The sequence below is a fragment of the Hyla sarda genome, chromosome 5 (genome assembly GCF_029499605.1).
Source record: "Hyla sarda isolate aHylSar1 chromosome 5, aHylSar1.hap1, whole genome shotgun sequence".
Taxonomy (NCBI): domain Eukaryota; kingdom Metazoa; phylum Chordata; class Amphibia; order Anura; family Hylidae; genus Hyla; species Hyla sarda.
Window position 1 is genome coordinate 233,302,905 of NC_079193.1, and position 20,588 is coordinate 233,323,492.

Here is a 20,588-nt window from a genome sequence, read left to right on the forward strand (position 1 = left end):
CCCATCCATTCATGTCTTTGGGAGGAGGTGTGATGGTTATGTACTAGCCGTCACGCCTCCTCCTCTAGACATGAATGGAGGGGGCAAGGCATGACGTGGCTCCAAGCTTCTGTGTTCAGAACGCCATGGTGTTGGCTCTGAGATCACAGGAAGTTTCAGCGGCTGCACCCACCGCAGTCAGGCATCTTATCCCCTATTCTTTGGATAGGGGATAAGATGTCTAGCAGTGGACTAGCTCTTCAATATAAAACAATCTGAGACTTAATTTCAATGGGATCTTATTTATGTGTTTCCGGAAAATTTCATAATACATGGTAAGGATTTCACAATATTTTCTAGTTAAGCTGCCTTCTATACAGACAGTTCCTCTTCTTGAAATGCCTCAACCATAATCAAGCACCAGGCTTAATATAAGTAAGAACATTGAAATACATTTTTGCTGATATACATGAAATGGGATGGTCTGCATGTAGTAGTCAGAAGTACAATATAATTAACAGTGTTATTTATGATAATATGTTGCATATGCTAAACAGTAAATGAATTGTAAGTTTTTTAGGTTAATCCATCTAGATTTTACATAACTTTAAGGATTTTATCACTAAATGGTTACCTAACAACGTCAGCTGGGGCATTATTAAAGACGTATGAGTGGAATATCTCTGTAAAAAAGGGTGTTTAATCAATTAATGGCATTACATATGTAATACATACTGACTTATTATAATGGAATGTAGGCTTATGTATCAGTATGTTATACAGGGTATTAATTCCTTCAGGATCTGTGTCTGCTAAATATGCTAATAGTTTTATGGAATATACATACAATCTAAAGTATGTGGGAATTAATATATCATGTATGAGCAAAATTATACAATGCTAAATTCCAGGCAAGACATAACAGTAACTACCATTAAAAGGAATCTATCAGCAGGGTAGACCACACTAACCCAGTAGAATATGATAATAGCACTAGTGACGCTGGTCACTATGCCACCTTTCCTATGTTCCTCTGTTGCACGTTTTTTGTGATATCTTCATTAATAGGAATATGCAAAATAAGTACTTTGGGGGCATTACCTAAACCCTCCCCATCCCCCAGTGCCCCCAGTGCACTAAAGTACTTTTGTTTGCACAACCCCATAAAATGGGTTATCTGACAGGGATGGTTGGTCAATTTTAGAGTAGGGGGTTTATTTTTTTTATGTACTTTAGAATCGGCATTCTTCTATCTCTCTCTCCCCCCCCCCAAGATAACTCCTCTAACAAACATATAAAATAATGGAGGAACATTAGAAAGGTAGAATTGTGATCAACATCACCAGTACTATTTACAGACACCAGTAGGTAAGCATGGGCTCCCCTGCTGACAGATTCCCTTGAAGTGAAAAAGATATAAAGAAACCAGCTAATTAGTTAAAATAATAATAATAATAATAATAATAATAATAATAAAAAAGAATAAAAATATGGGTTTGCAGTTGTTTTATTATGGGTTATTGATGCAAATAAACAGATTTACAGATTTTTAAGATTAAATCTAAAAGAAAAAAAAGAAGCATCTGTAAGAGTCACCTGTCAATTTTGCTGTTTAGATAGGATCACATTTTCTTTCAGTTTCCTTATAAAGTACAGATATGTGCCGCTAGCTTAACAGTTACCATCATGTATGAGACGACATTTTAAAAGCTTCAAATAATTATCAATTTTATGTGAATCCCTACGCAGGCAATGAAGAAGGTTGTAAAAAGCGTAGAGCCGTGAATTTTCATCTCCTGGTACTGCAGCTGGTGGACCTGGCCATAGAGAGTAAACTTCATTTTCTAAATCACCTGGATGAATCTAGGAACAGAATTTGGATTGAAGAGTTATTACTCATGTCTAGTATTTTCATTTCATTGACGTGAGCTGTCATTTTTATAATCATAGTCTGTGAGGCTTACCCTTCCAACAATTCTTTCCATCCCTTCAAGGAGACGTTTGGTTTGTTCTTCTATCTCTACAGCTTTCCAGAGAATGGTGTCTGGTGCTTCTCGTATACCTTGAACTTCAGAAACCATATGAAGCAAGGGATCATTCCAGGATCTCAGAACTTTCAACACTAAGCTCAACAGGTCTTCGTGCTTCATCATGTCAATATAAAATTGATAAATATATATAATTTAGCTGTTTTAAATTACTTATATTTTTCATTATCATCAACATCACAATCATCATGAATATCATTATAGATCAACACAACAAAAACTACAGATAATATTTAGATATAAAACAATGTCTATGCCTGGTATATAAAAGATCATTGTAGCCTGGCATCTGAAAGGTTCCAAACTATACCCTTACAAGAGTCTCAGTGGTGAGGGAAACTTAGTCACAGTAGAGATAATGAAAGAGGCCATATTTGAGTGTCCAATTGACTGTACTGGATCCCAGAGGAAAGAGCAGAAGGATAGTGTTTTGCGGCTCTTTGGTATGTTCTTGCTAAGAATATATTTATGTATGCTTGTTGTTGGGCATGAGTGAAGGCTTTATCCTACTAGACTCTTCCCTACCATGTTAATAATGTTAAGATAGCAAGTTAGACATAACAGAAATAATGGGGATCTTTAATTCACCTACAGTTTAATTGTGAGATGTTTTGGCTGCACTGGAGTAGTAGAGAAACATTACACGTATGGATGAATATACAGTAGCACCTAAATTTTATTGCATCAAGTCTAAAGTACTTAGTTTTTTCTTTTTCTAATTTTATGGATTTTAGCTAAGGTCCTTTGGCTAGCACCAGGATTAAACTTATTGCTGTGCGGCTGCCTAGATCTATCTATCTATCTATCTATCTAGCAGTCCAGAAAACCGCAGCACACCAAAGAGGTCTTGTGAAAAAAATGTGGTTTATTCCATATCCAGTGCACAAAAACTGAGCAACGTTTCCGCAGCCTCTCACTGCCGTTCTCAAGCTCGGGAAAGGCAGCGAGAGGCTGTGGAAACGTTGCTCCATTTTTGTGCACTGGATATGGAATAAACCACATTTTTTTCACAAGACCTCTTTTGTGTGCTGCTGTTTTCTGGACTTCTATATGAGAGTGGAACCACTAACCCTGGATCCCTTACAGCGTGCACCTTCCACAGAGTTACGTTTAAAGGTTGTGCTTCTCTTCTTGGAATATATCTATCTATCTATCTATGAATTGCAGAACCCAATGTGCTCTACCAATATCCCACACTTTATATTTCTCCTCCGTCCAGGGTTGGGAGTTCTGATGTGTGTGTGAAGATATCTGCTCTGCATATAACATGCTTTGTCCTTCTTCTTTGTAAAGTATAAAACATCTTGGAATAAAAGAAACGATCAATCTACAAATCATGAGTTAAACCCACATGGGTATGTTATTTTTGTCTGAGCTTGTTGTGGTAGATAGCCCTGTCTACATGCCCTATTATTGATGTTCAGGGATAGTGCACACTTCAGTAAGCATTCCTGCTTTCTACCTTTCTGTACCTACAGAAGTAGAGAGTCCGGCTGCTTTATGTACTTCCTACAATGTATTAATTGCTGAACATTTCAATAGATCATACTTGCCAATAGTTCAGATTTTGGTGAAACAATTCTACACACTCAACTGTAAAAGGACAGAGACTTAAGTTATCACAAGGCTTAGATATCCAAATGTATTAATTTATTTCATGTTTTTATATTTTTATGTTTAGCCCAGTTTCTTATTTGCATTAATGGATGTATTTTAATTATGCGCAACCTTTATTTAAGATGGTCTGTCTTCGTGTAAAGACTAGTCACCCTGCACAATGCAGCAGCGCACTACTTCCTTATATGACCTCAGATTGTAAAACATTTTTATTTACATAATAATAAGCGGTAAGTACTAACCACCAGTCAGCAAAATTAAGGACTGTGGTGTACCAGCATTGTAGCACAGACAGAGCCCTCTCTATCTGCACGTGGTTGTGTTTGATCCTACCAACCTAAAGAAAGGGGCTCAGCTGTCCTACCAAGTAGAAATGTCCACTTTTATCCCTCACTATAAATGAATAAAACTTAACTTTTAATTCAAATTGTTAAATGGTGAGTAACAACATTTAAAGAGTAGGTTAAAAACCTAGCACATTCTACACCAATCCACTAAATATTGTTTGTTGCTTTGTAAGCATACTAAATGAAATGTTCACCAGGCACACCTGCTGTGTATGCCTAGGTATGGTGTTGGTGCTCACTTAAAAACTCTATTGCAGTGACCCACCCCCCTTAACATGTTTTGTCACTAGGTGTGACACCCTCATATGTTATGGGGCAATAGCCTACACCTTGCTTTTCTATTGAAGTTGCTCTTGCACCAATCCAAAATTAATTAACCATCAATATTATGTCCCAGAAAAACCATTAACTGTCATACAAGTTTATGGTGACTAGCCATATCTGTCCCTTGTTCAGCATGCTTAATAGGACTTTATAAAGAGTTAACATAATGCTATGCAGGAACTGAATTTTGAAAAATGTTTAACATCATCTACAACATGTAGTCATTTTCAGTAAAAATATGTTTTCCTTTAACCAGTTAAGGACTCAGGGCACACAGGTACACCCCTGTTCCCGAGTCCTTCTCCTCAGGGCGTACCTGTACGACTGCTATCAGAAGTCAGGACCCAGGGTAAATGCCGGGCACCGCCGCCAATTCCCTGCACCAATCCTTTAGAAATCGCAATCAAAGTTGATTGTGGCATCTAAAGTGAAAGTAAAACTATCCTGACAGAATTGCAATATTCCTATTAGCTTACTGGACGACAGGAGGGTCCTCATCTGCACCCTGGTCATCCGATCTGCGATCTACTTTGGTACTCCGGTGGAAAACTTTTTTCTTTTTTATTCAATTGGTGCCAGAAAGTTAAACAGATTTGTAAATAACTTCTATTAAAAAAATCTTAATCATTCCAGTACTTATAAGCTACTGAATACTAGAGAGGAAATTCTTTTCTTTTTGGAACACAGTGCTCTCAGTTAACATCATGACCACAGTGCTCTCTGCTGACATTTCTGTCCATTTTAGAAACTGTCCAGAGCCGCATATGTTTGCTATGGGGATTTTCTCCTACTCTGGACAGTTCTTAAAATGGACAGAGGTGTCAGCAGAGAGCACTGTGGTCATGATGTCAGCAGAGAGCTCTGTGTTCCAAAAATAAAAAAATCCCTCTGTAGTATTCAGCAGCTAATAAGTACTGGAAGGATTAAGACTTTTTAATAGAAGTAATTTACAAATCTGTATAACTTTCTGGCACCAGTTGATAAAAAAAAATATTCCACCGGGATACCCCTTTAAGGTGAAAATGTAAGGGGTTAAACAAAGTATCAGAAGGTTTTTTTTTTTTTGCTGTCTTTTCAGTTCACTTGTAGTAATAAAATAAGCATTTGCCTGTAGTCTATTATAGAGAATACGGTAATAATTATGCTCCTGCAGCTGATGGTAGCTTTTCTGATAAGAACATTACTGGATAGTTATCGTCAATTCCTCAGTGTACACACTAAAGTGGTTTCAGCAGTGGAGCTTTGCTTTAATATAAGGAAATAAGCATATAGGAAAGTGATGAATCTTACTTGTATTTGCTGTGCTTGTTCTTTGTCTTCAGGGGTATTTAGTGAAGAAGTATGGCAACTTGTTCCAGATTTTGCTAGAAACCTACGACCAGGGGTAAATCTTTCATCCTGTCCATGAATGAATGAATGAATGAATGAATAAATAAATAAATTGGAAAACCTAGCTAGGATGTATAACTTTAAACATGTTATATGATAATAAAAGAGTTAAATTCTAATGATATTTGAAATGAAGATGAATTCGTATGCAGCTTCCCTATACAAGCAGATAAATGGGTGGCCATGTACAATGTAAAACAAATTTAGTTCAAAAAGGATTAAGCTTGAAATCTCAGCTTGTTTGCCAGATTAGTAAAAAAAAATATTAAAATATGCCCCAGTATAAATACTCTTAATGTCAAATGTAAATATTTCCTTTAACCCTTTAGCAACAATGGATGTACATTTACATCCATTGACGGATCCCGCTGCATGAAAAGAGCTCATACCATGTGGGTCCGGGTTGCTATTAGCAACCAGGACCTGCAACTAATGCTGGACATTGGTGATCGAGAGAATGTTTGGCATGAGCATTAGCATTTAACATTAGTAAAATAAAATAAAATGTATGCAAATTCATTGTAATCATATGGACCTACAAGATAAGATACTAAGTCATTTTTCACAAAAAGGTGAACCATATAAAAATAGACCCCAAAAGTTACAAATGTTTTGTTTATTTTTCAATTTTGCCTCACAAATATATATTTTTTATTTCACCGTAGATTTTGTGGTGAAATAATTGATGTCACTACAAAATACAATCGGTGGGGCAAAAAATAACAAGCCTCATATGGGTCTGTAGGTGGAAAATGTAAAGTGTTATGATTATTAGAAGGTGAGGAGGAAAAAAATTTAAGTGCAAAAGTAAAAAAAACAAAAAACTGTTAAGGGGTTAAATATAGACAATTGCAAAAGCTGAAACACTGCATCATTTCTTATGCAGGGCTTGAGAGGGAAATGGGACAAAAAGAACACCATAGCAATAAACTCCATGATATATATCACCTATCCCAGGTCCTTTTTAGGGCACCTAATATGCACAAGTCTCTTGTGCCTAATGAAAAATCTAACAATGCATCAGTTTTGCTTTAAATGTTTTTATATAATCTTTTGGTGGATAACTTTAATTATCCCTGTCATATATCACATTTCTGTCATACAGTGGTCCCTCGTTACAATATTAGTCCCAGGATGACCATTGTCTGTTGAGATCATAACTTTATGGAAAGCAAGTTATTGGCTCTGAAGCCCCAAAATGTCATCCAAAAATAGGAAGAAAAATAAGTAGATAACTGATACAGATAAAGCAAGTCCTCATATATAAAAGGAAGAAAGAGTTGCTGGAAGCTGTAAATCCGTGTCTATGTGGAGGACAGGAGCTTCTTCAGGGTCCTCTAAAGTACACACAGTGTTCCAAAAAAGTAAAAGGGAGCCACCCTCACCTGGTGTCCAAAGTAGCAGCTAACTGTGGCACAGGTAAAAAGTAGTATAGAACATGTAATACTTGCATTTCAATAATACAGAGGTTTTACCAGAGATTCCCTTTCTGATTGGTCAGTTCTTCCAGCCTTTGACACCTTTTGCAGTTTGTCTGTAGCATTGTAAGTTAAGTATACTTTCAAGTTACAATGGTCCAAAAAAGGCCATTGTATGTTGAAAATATTGCAACCTGAGGGAATTGTAAGTTGAGGGATCACTGTATCAATCATTTTGATTGACCAGTGTCTAGATGTTTAGACCCTCACCAATCATTAGAACGAGCAGGGAACTTGCGCTTTAGTATTTCACTCCCCCGTTCACAGTGATCACCTCCCAGTTGCACTAGATGGGCTCTCTTATAAGTCTATTAAGGCTGTCTTGTGTACCTGGATAGAGATCACTGTTATCTGAGAAGTGAAGCGCTGAATTGCACGCTTTTCTCTGCTCATTCTGATGATCAGTGGAGGTCTGAATGCTCAGATCCCAACAAATCAAAACTTTTTACACATCTCTGTGACATGTCTAAACATTATGGTAAATGACAGAAATGTTAAAAGTAAATTAAATTTCCCTAGAAGATTTGACAGATTTTAGCAAATTTTAACAATTTCACTCCAGATTTTTATATGAAAATGTGCAAAATGCTTATTTAAGTGCTATACTTACAAATTCGTTGAACATGTCAGAAGAAAGCGAATGGATGTAATGGGAAAGTTTTACAGCTCGGTCGAAGAGCGCTCCAGTGGAGATTTGGCAGTTTGGCCCCCCATTTGGACATATCGGTTGTGAGATGACCTGGTTTCTTTCTAGTATGATACTAGAGCCTACTAATATTATTAGCATTACACCTTAACAAAAAAAAACAGAATGTAATTACATAATTATTGAACAAGCCAAGAAACTAAAGAATCCCAAAACTTTGAAGTAGCAAAGAAAATTAATTTACCTTACAGTGAACTTGACATTCTGCTTTTTTTCCCAACATGAATAATTTTTATGAATTTATCTTAAAATATTGATTTATTTATTTACTAAGCAAAGTCCCAGATATTTACATACCTAAGTCTTATGTACAAGGCTCAGCAACAGCTGCCATTATTGATAAAAAGTGTTTTAGAAATATGTCTTAAAATTAAAAAAGCACATTAAAGCTTGGGTTTGAAAAGCTTATATGCTGAACATAGATCAAATAGAATTTTAACCTGTGATCATGATAGCCCCTTTTTAAACTGTTTCAAAGTAAATGAAAATGTCAACTATGGAATTATACATTTTAGTGCACACTGTTTTAATATACAGTTACTATGAAAACAGTCTATACAATGGAAATAGGAAAAATAAATACCATTACCTTTAAGTGATGTACCCATCGGATCAGCCATGACGGTGAACATCTTTCACTAAGGCAGGGATGGTGCACTGTCTCCATCATGAACATTTGCAGTATATATACACCTGGCCACCATTGATGAATTCATGCATCTCCTCTACTTATAATCACAAACATCAAAAGTACTTATCTCTTCATTCATATTCACAAATGTTTTATGAAAAATAGCACACTACATTTATTTAACTTGGAAAACATATGTGCTGGGTGTCAGAAAAGGGACTCAATGTTCCAATGTGACGTTTGCAGGATCAAGGCAGCAAAATAATTCGTTAGATCACTGATAAAAAAATATATATATACATCCACCCCCTCGGGTGACCTAAAATATTCCACTTTTACACACATTTAGCCATATACACACGTATTGTTCACCATGGAGTACAGGTCTTGTCCACATAGAAATCATAGGGGATTCAGATCCAAGCCCTTATCAAGACCAGTAGACAGTATATTCCCATTCTGTCAGGGTATCATCCCTTTTTTACTCTAATAATAGCTAACAAATGTTGTAAAGCCAAACAAAAGTGTGACAGGCCCCATTATAACCCCATTAAAACGATTAGAATCCACTGGAATTTGTTGGCATCTATTTGAAAATGTGTCTGTCATAGATTTAGGGTTCCATCAGAACAGAAGTGATATCTTTTGATAACTGAATAATAGCCTTTAGAGTTTAATTACTAAGGAAGTTTAACTTGAAGTAGTTGTAGTAACCAGCAGACAGCAGGTAGTGGTGGATTAGTGGATGCCGTTGCAAGCGGATAGCAGGCAATAATAGAGGTAGTTGTAGTAGACAGCAGAGGGGGTGGTCGTCGAGTGATGGGACTTGTAATAATCAGTGTATAACAAGGCTGGTGGTAGTACTTTCTAATAAGTGGCATCTGGCACAGGAAGTTAAAATTCCTCACTGACCCATCCCTGATTCATTTTAACAAACGCTAGTTTTTCCACATTGCTGGCATACCATCTTGTTTGCTTAGGGGTGGCAATGATGCCTGCCATGCTATACATTCTCTCTTTATGCTACACTGGGGGGGGGGGGGGGGAAGACAGAACACCCATGGAAAACTGGGAAAGTTCAGGCCATTGGTCTAATATGGTAACCCAGAAGTCAATGGGGTCTGAGATCCCATGTTTGTCAGAGAAAGGGCACATCTTAGGTATGTATTAACCTTGTTGTTCAGGTGGTGGTGTACATTCCTTTGATGACAATTTGTGTTAGATTGGAATACTTGATGTAAAAACTTTTTCATTATGTACTCCAACATGAAGATACCGCTGCTGCTGCTCCTGCCTCTTGCAGTAGTAGTGCTGGTAGGGGCAGTATAGCGTTTAATCAGTTGAGAGCGGAGAATGGACACCCATTTGGACCGGAATGCCTGCTGAAATCGTTCAGCAGGTACCCCATGCAAACCCCCATGTCGGTGATCGCTGAGCATGTCGGAAATCTGCAGCGATTCCGGGTCATACCGGTCTCTGGTGACCCGGTGACCCAGAAAATAAGGGGGCTTGGGGATGTCCAAGACACCCCCGATCCCCCTGAAGGGATAGGAGTGAGGTAGCAGGGGTGCCACCCCTCCTATTCCTTCTATTGGTTGGTCAGGGGCGGGGGGAGGTTAAAGTTCGGTTCCCCTGTTCTGCCCACCCACAGTAGTCAGGGAAAAACAGGGGAACTGTAGTGTGACCAGCGGCGGCGGTGGAGGTCCCTAACCAGTGGCGGTGGCAGGCAGCAAGCCTCTCCCTAGTGCGGCGTGCTGCAGAGTACGGAAGCCAGTGAGTTGTAGTTTTTCAACATCTGGAGGGCTACAGTGGTCTCTAAACTGTAGCCCTCCAGATGTTGCAAAACTACAACTCCCAGCATGCCCAGACAGCTGTTTGGGCATGCTGGGATTTGTTGTTTTGCAACAGCTGGAGGGCCACAGTTTGGAGATCACTGTGCAGTGGTCTCTAAACTGTGGCCCTCTAGATCTTGCAAAACTACAACTCCCAACATGCCCACACAGTAGTTTGCTGTCTGGGAATGCTGGGATTTGTAGTTTTGCAACATCTGGAGTGCCACAGTTTGGAGATCACTGTGAGGTGGTTTCTTAACCGTGGCCCCCTAAATCTTGCAAAACTACAACTCCCAGCATGCACGAACAGCTAACGGCTCTCTCACATGCTGAGAGTTGCGTGCATACCTCCAGCAGTTGCGTAACTATCACTACCAGCATGCCCTTCAGCGATCAGTACATGCTGAGAGTTGTAGTTTTGTAACAGCTGGAGGCACACTGGTGGGAAAATACTGAGTTAGGTAACAGAACCTAACTGAAGGTTTTCCAACCAGTGTGCCTGCTGTTGCAAAAGTACAACTCGCAGCATGCAGGGTATGTCAGTGCATGCTGGGAGTTTTAATTTTGCAACAGCTGGAGGTCCCCCCCCCCCCATGTGAATGTACAGGGTACATTCATATGGGCGGGTTTACAGTGAATTTCCTGCTTCAAGTTTAAGAAGCGGCAAATTTTCCGCCGCAGCGCAAACTCCTAGCAGGAAACTCACCGTAAACCCTGCCCACAAAATAAAGGGTGCACCCGCTTACACTGTCCCCCTCAATAAAAATGAAAAACTTATCATACGGCAGTGGTTCCAAACAGAGCCCCCAGCCGTTGCAAAACAACAATTCCCAGCATTGCCGGACAGCCACTGACTGTCCAGGCATGCTGGGAGTTTAGCAACAGCTGGAGGCACCCAGTTTGGGAATCACTGGCATAGAATACCCCTATGTCCACCACTATGCAATCCCTAATTTAGTCCTCAAATGAGCATGGTGCTCTCTCACTTTGGAGCCCTGTCGTATTTCAAGGAAACAGTTTAGGGCCACATATGGGGTATCTCCATACTCGGGAGCAATTGCGTTACACATTTTGGGGTTCTTTTTCCCCTTTTACCCCTTATGAAAAGGAAAAGTTGGGGTCTACACCAGCCTAAAAATTTTAAATTTTACAGTAACATGCTGGTGTTGCCCCCAAAATTTGTAACACAATTTCTCCTGAGTATGGAAATACCCCAGGCGTAAAATGCTCTGTGGACGCACAACAAGGCTCAGGAGAGAGAGCGCACCATGTACATTTGAGGCCTAAAGAAGAAATGTGGATACAAATTTTGGTGGCATTTTCTCCTATTACCCCTTGTAAAAATGTAAAATTTGGGAGGGGGGGGGGAAACTGCATTTTAGTGAATTTTTTTTTCTCTTTACACATCCGACTTTAACGAAAAGTCGTCAAACACCTGTGGGGTGTTAAGGCCTTGTTACGTTCCTTGAGGGGTGTAGTTTCCAAAATAGTATGCCATATGGGGGTGGGAGGTTGCTTTTCTGCAAGATTTCCACAAAAACTATATCAGCAAAATTTGCTTTCCAAAAGTCAAATGTGAATCCTTCTCTTCTGAGCATTGTAGTATGCCCGCAGTGCACTTGATGTCCACACATGGGGTATTTCCATACTCAGCAGAGATGGAATTACAAATTGTGGGGGACATTTCCTCCCATTACCCTTAGTAAAAATGGAAAATTTGTGGAAAAAATGCATTTTTGTGAAAAAAATTTATTTATATCTGTGGGGTGTTAAGGCTCACTGTACCCCTTGTTACGTTCCTTGAGGGGTGTAGTTTCCAAAATAGTATGCCATGTGAGTTTTTTTTTTTGCTGTTCTGGCACCATTAGGGCTTCCTAAATGTGACATGCCCCCCAAAAACCATTTCAGAAAAACTCACTCTCCAAAATCCATTGTTGCTCCTTCCCTTCTGAACCCTCTAGTGCACCGACAGAGCACTTGACATACACATATGAGTTATTTCCTTACTCGAGAGAAATTGGGTTACAAATTTTAGGAAGATTTCTCTCCTTTTATGCTTTGTAAAAATTCAAAAACTGGGTCAACAAGAACATGCGAGTGTAAAAAATGAAAATTTTGAATTTTCTGCTTCACTTTGCTGCTATTCCGGTGAAACACCAAAAGGGTAAACAAACTTTCTGAATGTCATTTTGAATACTTTGAGGGGTGCAGTTTTTATAACAGGGTCATTTATGGGGTATTTCTAATAGGAAGGCCCTTCAAATCCACTTCAAAACTGAACTGGTCACTGAAATTTTTTTATTTTGAACATTTTCTGAAATATTGGAAAATTGCTGCTGAACTTTGAAGCCCTCTGATGTCTTCCAAAAGTAAAAACTTGTCAACTTTATGATGCAAACATAAAGTAGACATATTGTATATGCAGATTAATATATAATTTATTTCATATGTCTATTTTTCTTAAAAGCAGAGAGCTTCGAAGTAAAAAAAATGAAAAATTTTCAAGAAATGATGCAAGTATCGACAAAAATTTACCACTTCCATAAAGTAGAATATGTCACGAAAAAACAATCACCGAATCAAAATGAAAACTAAAAGCATCCTAGAGTTAATAAATATCAGCGTATAACACGCACTTTTTAGGCTAAAATTTTTAGCATAAAGTCTATGTGCGTGTTATACGCCCCCAGGAAAGGCAGGGGGAGAGAGGCCGTCGCTGCCCGCTTCTCTCCCCCTGCCTTTCCTGGGGTCTAGAGCGCTGCTGCCGGCCCTTCTCTCCCCCTGGCTATCGGCGCCGCTGCCCGTTCTTTCCCCCTGACTATCGGTGCCGGCGCCCCATTGCCGGCGCCGATAGCCAGGGGGAGAGAAAGGGCAGCGGCACCCATTGCCTCTCCCCATCCCCGGTGGCATAATTACCTGGGTCGGGTCCGCGCTGCTGCAGGCCTCCGGCGTGCGTCCCTGGCATCGTTGCTAGCGTGCACCGTGCATAGCAACGACGCAGGGGACGCGCGCCGGAGGCCTGCAGTAGCGCGGACCCGACCCAGGTAATTATGCCACCGGGGATGGGGGGAGGCAACGGGGCAGCGGCGCCGGCAATGGGTGCCGCTGCCCCTTCTCTCCCCCTGGCTGTCGGCGCCGCTTCTCTCCCCCTGGCTATCGGAGCCGGCAATGGGGCGCCGGCACCGATAGTCAGGGGGACAGAACGGGCAGCGGCGCCGATAGCCAGGGGGAGAGAAGGGCCGGCAGCAGGGCTCTAGACCCCAGGAAAGGCAGGGTGAGAGAAGCGGGCAGCGACGGCCTCTCTCCCCCTGCCTTTCCTGGTGATGTATCGGGGTATACATGCACACACACGCACCCTCATTTTACCATGGATATTTGGGTATAAAAAACTTTTTTTACCCAAATATCCTTGGTAAAATGAGGGTGCGTGTTATAGGCCGGTGCGTGGTATACCCCGATAAATACAGTACTTAAAATGACAGTGGTCAGATGTGTAAAAAAAAGGCCCTGGTTCTTAAGGAGAAAATGGGCTGGGTCCTTAAGGGGTTAAGGATGCAAGGATTTTTTTATTTCTGCACTTATGTTTTACCTCCTTGCTTACTAAAAGCCATAACACATTTAATTTTCCACTTACCATATGAGGGCTTGTTTTTTGTGCCTCCAATTGTACTTGTAATTACATCAATGATATTACCACCAAATTTAGGGTGAAACAAAAAAAATTATTTGTGGGTGAATAAAAAAACAGAAACAAAAAAAAAACAAATCCCCACCATTTTGTAAGTTTGGGGCTCAATTTCTACACAGTGCACTTTCCAGGAAAAATCCCATTGGGGGAGATTTATCAAAACCTGTCCAGAGAAAAAGTTGCCCAGTTGCCCATAGCAATCAATCAGCTAGCTTCTTTCATTTTTAACAAGGCCTCTGCAAAATGAAAGAAGTGATTTGATTGGTTGCTATGGGCAACTGGGTTATTTTCCTCTGCACAGGTTTTGATAAATCTCCCCCATTATCTTTATTCTGTAGGACCATAAGATTATGACAATAACCAATTTATATAGCTTTTATTTTGTTTTTACTACTTAATTTATTTTTTGTTTTCAGAAAATGAGTATGCTTAAAATTGTCTTCTTCTGTCCCCTTAACCCCTTAAGGAGCGGGCGTTTTTCCGTTTTTGCTCTTTTGTTTTTTCCTCCTTACCTTTAAAAAATCATAACTCTTTAAATTTTGCACCTAAAAATCTGTATTATGGCTTATTTTTTGCGCCACCAATTCTACTTTGTAATGATATCAGTTATTTTACCCAAAAATCTACGGCGAAACAGGAAAAAAAATCATTGTGCGACAAAATTGAAAAAATACAGCCATTTTGTTACTTTGGGGGCTTCCATTTATACGTAGTACATTTTTCGGTAAAAATTACACCTTATCTTTATTCTCTAGGTCTATACGGTTAAAATGATACCCTACTTGTATAGGTTTGATTTTGTATTACTTCAGAAAAAAATCATAACTACATGCAGGAAAATGTATATGTTTAAAATTGTCCTCTTCTGACCTCTATAACTTTTTTATTTTTCCGTGTTTAGGGTGCTATGAGGATTCATTTTTTGCGCCGTTTTCTGACGTTTTTGTCGGTACCATTTTTGCATTGATCTGACTTTTTGATCGCTTTTTATTCATCTTTTCAAAATATAAAAAGTGACCAAAAATATGCTATTTTGGACTTTGGAATTTTTTTGCGTGCACGCCATTGACCGTGCGGTTTAATTAGCAGTATATTTTTTTAATTCGGACATTTCCGCACGTGGCGATACCACATATTTACACTGTTTTTTTTATTATTGGAAATTCCGGGTGATTCAAACTTTTATTAGGGGAAGGGATAATTCAAAGGGTTAATGATTTTTTACACTTTTCTTTTGCAATATTATAGTCCCCATATAACATTGCATTTACTGATCTTTAACACTGTTCAATGCATCTCCATAGAGATGCAATGATCAGTGTTTTCGGCGATTGATTGCTCAAGCCTTGATCTCAGGCTTGAAGCATTCAATCGGCAAACGGACTGCAGGAAAGAAGGTAAGAGACCTTCCTCCTGTAGTACAGCTGTTCGGGATGCCGCGATTATACCGCGGCGATCCCGAACAGCTCCCTGAGCTAGCCGGGCACTTTTACTTTCACTTTTAGCCGCGTGGCTCAGCTTTGAGGCTTCACTATGACGCCGGGCCCGCCGTGATATGATGCGGGGTCACCGTGGGACCCCGCGTTCTATCACGGGAGCAGGACCAAGGACGTACTCATACGGGGGGATGTATGAGGGCTCATTTTGCACCATAATCTTTAGTTTTGATCGATACCATTTTTGTTTTGATGGGACTTTTTAATTGCTTTTTATACATGTTTTTACAATATCTGAAGTGGCCAAAAAAATTACACAGTTCTGGTGTTTTTTACTAACTTTGTTTCAACACATCTCAAATGTGCGTCACTGGAAAATCATTTTAGACAAATACATGTTTTTGTCATAGATGCATATGTCAGGAGAATGTATATGCTATATCAATATGTGACAACCCATTAGATGTGATGCGAATTGTAGCCTGTTGAGGGTTTTTGCTGGTATATTGTGATATTTTTTCAAAATTGGTATGATGAAAAATTGTTGTCCTACACTAAATTTCAGAAAAGGTAAAGGTAGATGCATATTTACATATTTTTTCCCTAGGTGCTTTATTCAGAGAATTAAAAAATGCATTAATTTTGCCCCCTGTTAATCATCTCTGACACACTAGAATCAGGAAATGTAATTACATAGGGAAATAAATCATTTCCAAATAATGTGGTGTATGTGGTTATGATGCTTGAAACATTACCATTTACTGTGAAATGGGCTTGAGTCAAAAAGCCAATTACTCCTCAGTTAGTAGAATTTGCCATGTGTACTTGGGTCAGGCTTTCGAAATGATGGGCCTAATAGTTCGTTCATTCAGTAAACCATCTGTGAGAATATATTCCATTAGGATAGATTAATCCATCATCTCCTCAAACCTGTTTAATCATCAGGCATTTTTAATGAATGTTTTGTCTAGTAATAACAGTCTCACTAATGGCAAAGGAGTTCAATTAGATACTATATGCAGATTGTTATTCTGGAGCATGGAAACCAGTGGAGGCCACATCAGGTTAATGGACAAGACCCCTCTACTTATATTTCTGCCGTAAAGAAAAAATTGTAATTGCAATTCTTAGGCTTGATAAAGTTGAATATTCACTTTTCGGTTTATTTACTAACCAATATTTCTAACTGCTGATGGAAATTTGGATAAGGGGTGGGTTGTAGGTATCCTGCCTTCCATGACATTCATTACTATAGAATTAGGATTAGGAAAAGCTATTCATTTTACATTTGATACAGTTATCCTTTGATTCCTGAATTAGAATAAATCTTAGCGTAAATAATTATTATAGTTATTGTCAGGCTCTATATAAGTAGGTATTCAGATACAATAATGAATAAAAATTCTAGAAACAACTGTACTCCTGCCATTGAATTTTATCCCTCTGGTTTTCCCATGGATTAGCTAGTATTCTACATAGATGATAAAGTCCCTTGTTAGCTTCTATATAATTGGTATTTAGTTCTAGGATAATAATATGCCAGCTACATGCAAGCTATTGCTTTGTTGAGCAAGCCTTCGAAAATTCCCATAGAAAATGGATTCTGACATCTACTATCTAAAACAGAGAATAATTAACCAATTATTTCATTTAGATAGTTATTTTATATACATTATATGTACAATGTTCTACTCTTCACATGAATAAATGACTAACAGGCCTGTTTGACCCTTCTTAACCAAGAATTAAAGTGTATTTATCCAACAAGCCCGGTCCTTCCTTCTGCATACGGATAGGTCAGGGGGCAGCATGGTTCTTAATACAGCGGATTATAGGGCAGTTTTGCTGACAATTATTAACAATTAAAAATGTGTCATTAATTTGCTGGAAGCTAATTTACTCTTTTTGTCTTCTTTTTGCTCTTCTTTTTGAACAGAGTCCTATGAAGAACACAAAGAATATGTGGGGGGGCACTGAAGACAATAGGGTGGATCCCATATAAATGTAGAGAACCTAAAGCTAATCTCAGGCTCCCCAAAAAAGTTTAAAAAACAAAGTTTATTAGGTGATCTTAAATTCAAAGACATGAAAAGCCATGTCTATAAAACTAAATGAAACACTAATGCTCTTAACCCCTTAACAACAATGGACATAAATGTATGTCATGGTGCGGTGGTACTTAACGAACCATGATGTACATTTACATCATGGACGTGACCACGAGTATCGGATCAGTGCTCACATCATGCATGGCAGGTCCCGACTGATGTAACCAGCCAAGGACCTGTCGGTAATGGAGGACACCAGCGATCATCCACCATTAATCCCTTAGATGCTGTGATCAATACAGATCACGGCATCTGCGGCAGTGCTGCACTTAAAATGGATGATCGGATCGCCCGAAGCGCTGCTGCAAAGGTTCCGATCATCTGTAATGGCGGACGGAGGTCCCCTCACCTGCCTCTGACCATCTCCCAGGGTTTCTGCTCTGGTCTGAGATCGAGCAGACCAGAGCAGAAGATCACCAATAATACTGATCAGTCCTATGCCCTATGCATAGCAATGCATAGCAATGTTCAGTGTTTGCAATAAATAGTCTACTATGGGGACATAAAAAGTGTAAAAAAATAAAAATAGAAAAATAAGAAAGTAAAAAAATTAGAAAAATCCTTTCCCCCAATAGAAAATGTAAAATGTCCCTTTTTCCCATTTTACCCTCAAAAAGCTTAAAAAAATATATTAATAAACATATTTGGTATCATCGCATGTGTAAATGTCCGAACTATCAAAACATGATGTTGATTATCCCATATCCCAAATTAATTAAAAATGTTTTAAAAGTTTTATATAAGCAAATGTGGTATAAAAAAAAAAGTACAGATCACGGCGCAAAAAATGAGCCCTCATACCGCCGCGTGGAAAAATGAAAAAGTTATAGGTCGGCAAATTAGAGGGATTTTAAACATGCTAATTTGGTTAAAAAGTTTGAGATTTTTTTTAAATCAGTACAATAATTATGTAATCATGGATATCATTTTAATCATATGGACAAAATATAGAAAACATAATTTTTCATGTAAATTGTACAGTGTGAAAACGAAACCTTCCAAAATTTGTAAAATTGTAGTTTTCTTTTCAATTTGCCACACAAATAGTATATTTTTGGATGCGCCATAAATTTTATGGTAAAATGAGTGATGTCATTACAAAGGACAACAGGTCACGCAAAAAAACAAGCCCTCATACTTGTCTGTGGATGAAAATATAAAATAGTTATGATTTTTAGAAGGCAAGGAGGAAAACACAAAAATGCAAAAATGGAATTGGCCTGGTCCTTAAGGGGTTAATCATGGCATACAATACATTAACATAGAGAACATGTTTATATATAAGTACCTGCTGTATTCCCATGACTGCAAAATGCTGGCATTGAATGAGCATGCCCACCGGAATGCAAAACGGACTCACCTTCGGTGTGATGTACATGCCGTGCTCACATGATCGGTACAGCAAGTAGGAAGGGAAAGAAAAGCATAACATAAAGAATGTGCATCATTTATTGAATACATCTACAAACTATAGCAGAAAAATAATTGAAACATAATAGAAACATATATATATATATATATATATATATATATATATATAGTGGTCCCTCAACATACAATGATAATTAATTCCAAATGAGCCATCGTTTGTCGAATCCATCGTATGTTGAGGGATTCGTGCAATGTAAAGTATAGGAAGCTGTACTCACCTGTCCTGGCCGCTCAAGATGGTGTCCCAGCTGCTCCCGATGGTGATCCCGGGCCTCCGCTGGGCTCTCCGCTGTCTTCTCCAGTCCTCTTCTGTCTTCTCTGGTCCTCTTCTGTCTTCCGCAAGACCTTACTGGGCCTGCGTAGCAACGTCATTACGCCGATGCGTACGCCATTCCTATTGGATGGCGTGCGCAGCAGTGTATTGACGTCATCGGAGAGGGCCGAGAAGACACCGAAAGACCAGTGCTGGACCCAGAGGGCACCCCGAAGCATCGTGGAGGTGTAAGTAATATTTACCGCACCACACGGGGAACATTAAGCTGCTATCCGGCAGCAGCTTAAGCATTTGGCGCTGCCGGATAGCACTTAATGCGATGGCCCCGACATAAAAAAGCATCGTATGTTGATGCTGACATCGACATGCGATGGCCTCTGAGAGGCCATCGTATGTCGATTTCATCATATGTCGGGGCCATCGTAGGTCGGGGGTCACTGTATATATAATATACAAAAAAGAAGATTGCAACAGCACACATTGGTCAAAAAATGGAGGCTCTTAGCACACTTTTTTGATCAAAAACGTGTCCCCCATCCACCACGGGGAGGTGGCCTCATTTAGGATGGGACCCTAACACACATTCTGAGCCTAACACTCAGATACCAACTCACCTCTGCTGGACATATAGCCTCTGACTGGGTGACATGCTGGATCCATATACAATTTAAAACACCACATATATATATATATATATATATATATATATATATATATATATATATATATTTCATACTGTATGGGTATGTTCGCATTAGGCAGTTTTGTTTTGTGAATTTCTGACACTATTTAATACTACTGAATAGGGTTTGCAAAGATTGGCTACTGACTTTGACTTAAAAATTCACCAAACTATGAACTAAAAAGAACAGTCTTTAATTTGGAAAAAAAATAAGAGACAAATATTTAAATTGGGATTGTCACAGCTTTTCAGTAGTAATTGGAAGTCATGTGTTACTTCTGTTCACCCATAAAGGATAATTTTATGGGTGATTTCACACATCATGGTCAAATCTTGCATTTTTGTCATGTACGGGGGCAGGGAGAAGTGAACCCTAAGCTGTAACTGCCTACTTGCCCAGACACCTTAGCACTGAATGACAACTAGGAGCCAGTCCCTTCCTGCACTAAAGTACAATGGCGTCAAGGTCAACAAAACAAGCAGAACTGTACATAGTCAGGGAACAGGGCAGGAACATAACAGGAATACAATAACCAGAACAGATATCTAAAAACAAACAAGGCAGGATATAGCATACAAACAAAACAGGTCAGGAAATCAAGAGCACTGTTCACACTA

At 39.1% G+C, this 20,588-nt stretch overlaps 1 protein-coding gene across 2 annotated transcripts; it reads right to left on the reverse strand.

The window, feature by feature from the left end:
• Window positions 1-1,491: 1,491 nt before the first annotated feature.
• Window positions 1,492-14,093, reverse strand: PRL (prolactin). 2 transcript variants are annotated; one of them, XM_056518501.1, is made up of 6 exons: window positions 13,986-14,093; window positions 8,478-8,616; window positions 7,793-7,974; window positions 5,606-5,713; window positions 1,944-2,123; window positions 1,492-1,842 (listed from the first exon to the last, which is right to left on the reverse strand). In XM_056518501.1, exons 2-6 carry the CDS (start codon window positions 8,518-8,520, stop codon window positions 1,651-1,653), a joined length of 705 nt encoding a protein of 234 aa, XP_056374476.1. In that variant the 5' UTR covers window positions 8,521-8,616; window positions 13,986-14,093; the 3' UTR covers window positions 1,492-1,650. The 2 variants fall into 2 exon arrangements, with proteins under 2 accessions (XP_056374476.1, XP_056374477.1); XM_056518502.1 differs by lacking the exon at window positions 8,478-8,616 and having other exon boundaries at window positions 13,986-14,085.
• Between the last annotated feature and the right edge of the window lie 6,495 nt (window positions 14,094-20,588).

Excerpts from the sequence above, each read along its gene's own strand:
- PRL (XM_056518501.1), bottom strand. The coding sequence starts at position 8,520 with ATGTTCACCGTCATGGCTGATCCGATGGGTACATCACTTAAAG. Across the intron at positions 5,714-7,792 it reads CTGACATGTTCAACGAATTT|GATGAAAGATTTACCCCTGG; the intron begins GTAAGTATAGCA and ends ATTCATGGACAG. Across the intron at positions 2,124-5,605 it reads AACAAGCACAGCAAATACAA|CACGAAGACCTGTTGAGCTT; the intron begins GTAAGATTCATC and ends GACATGATGAAG.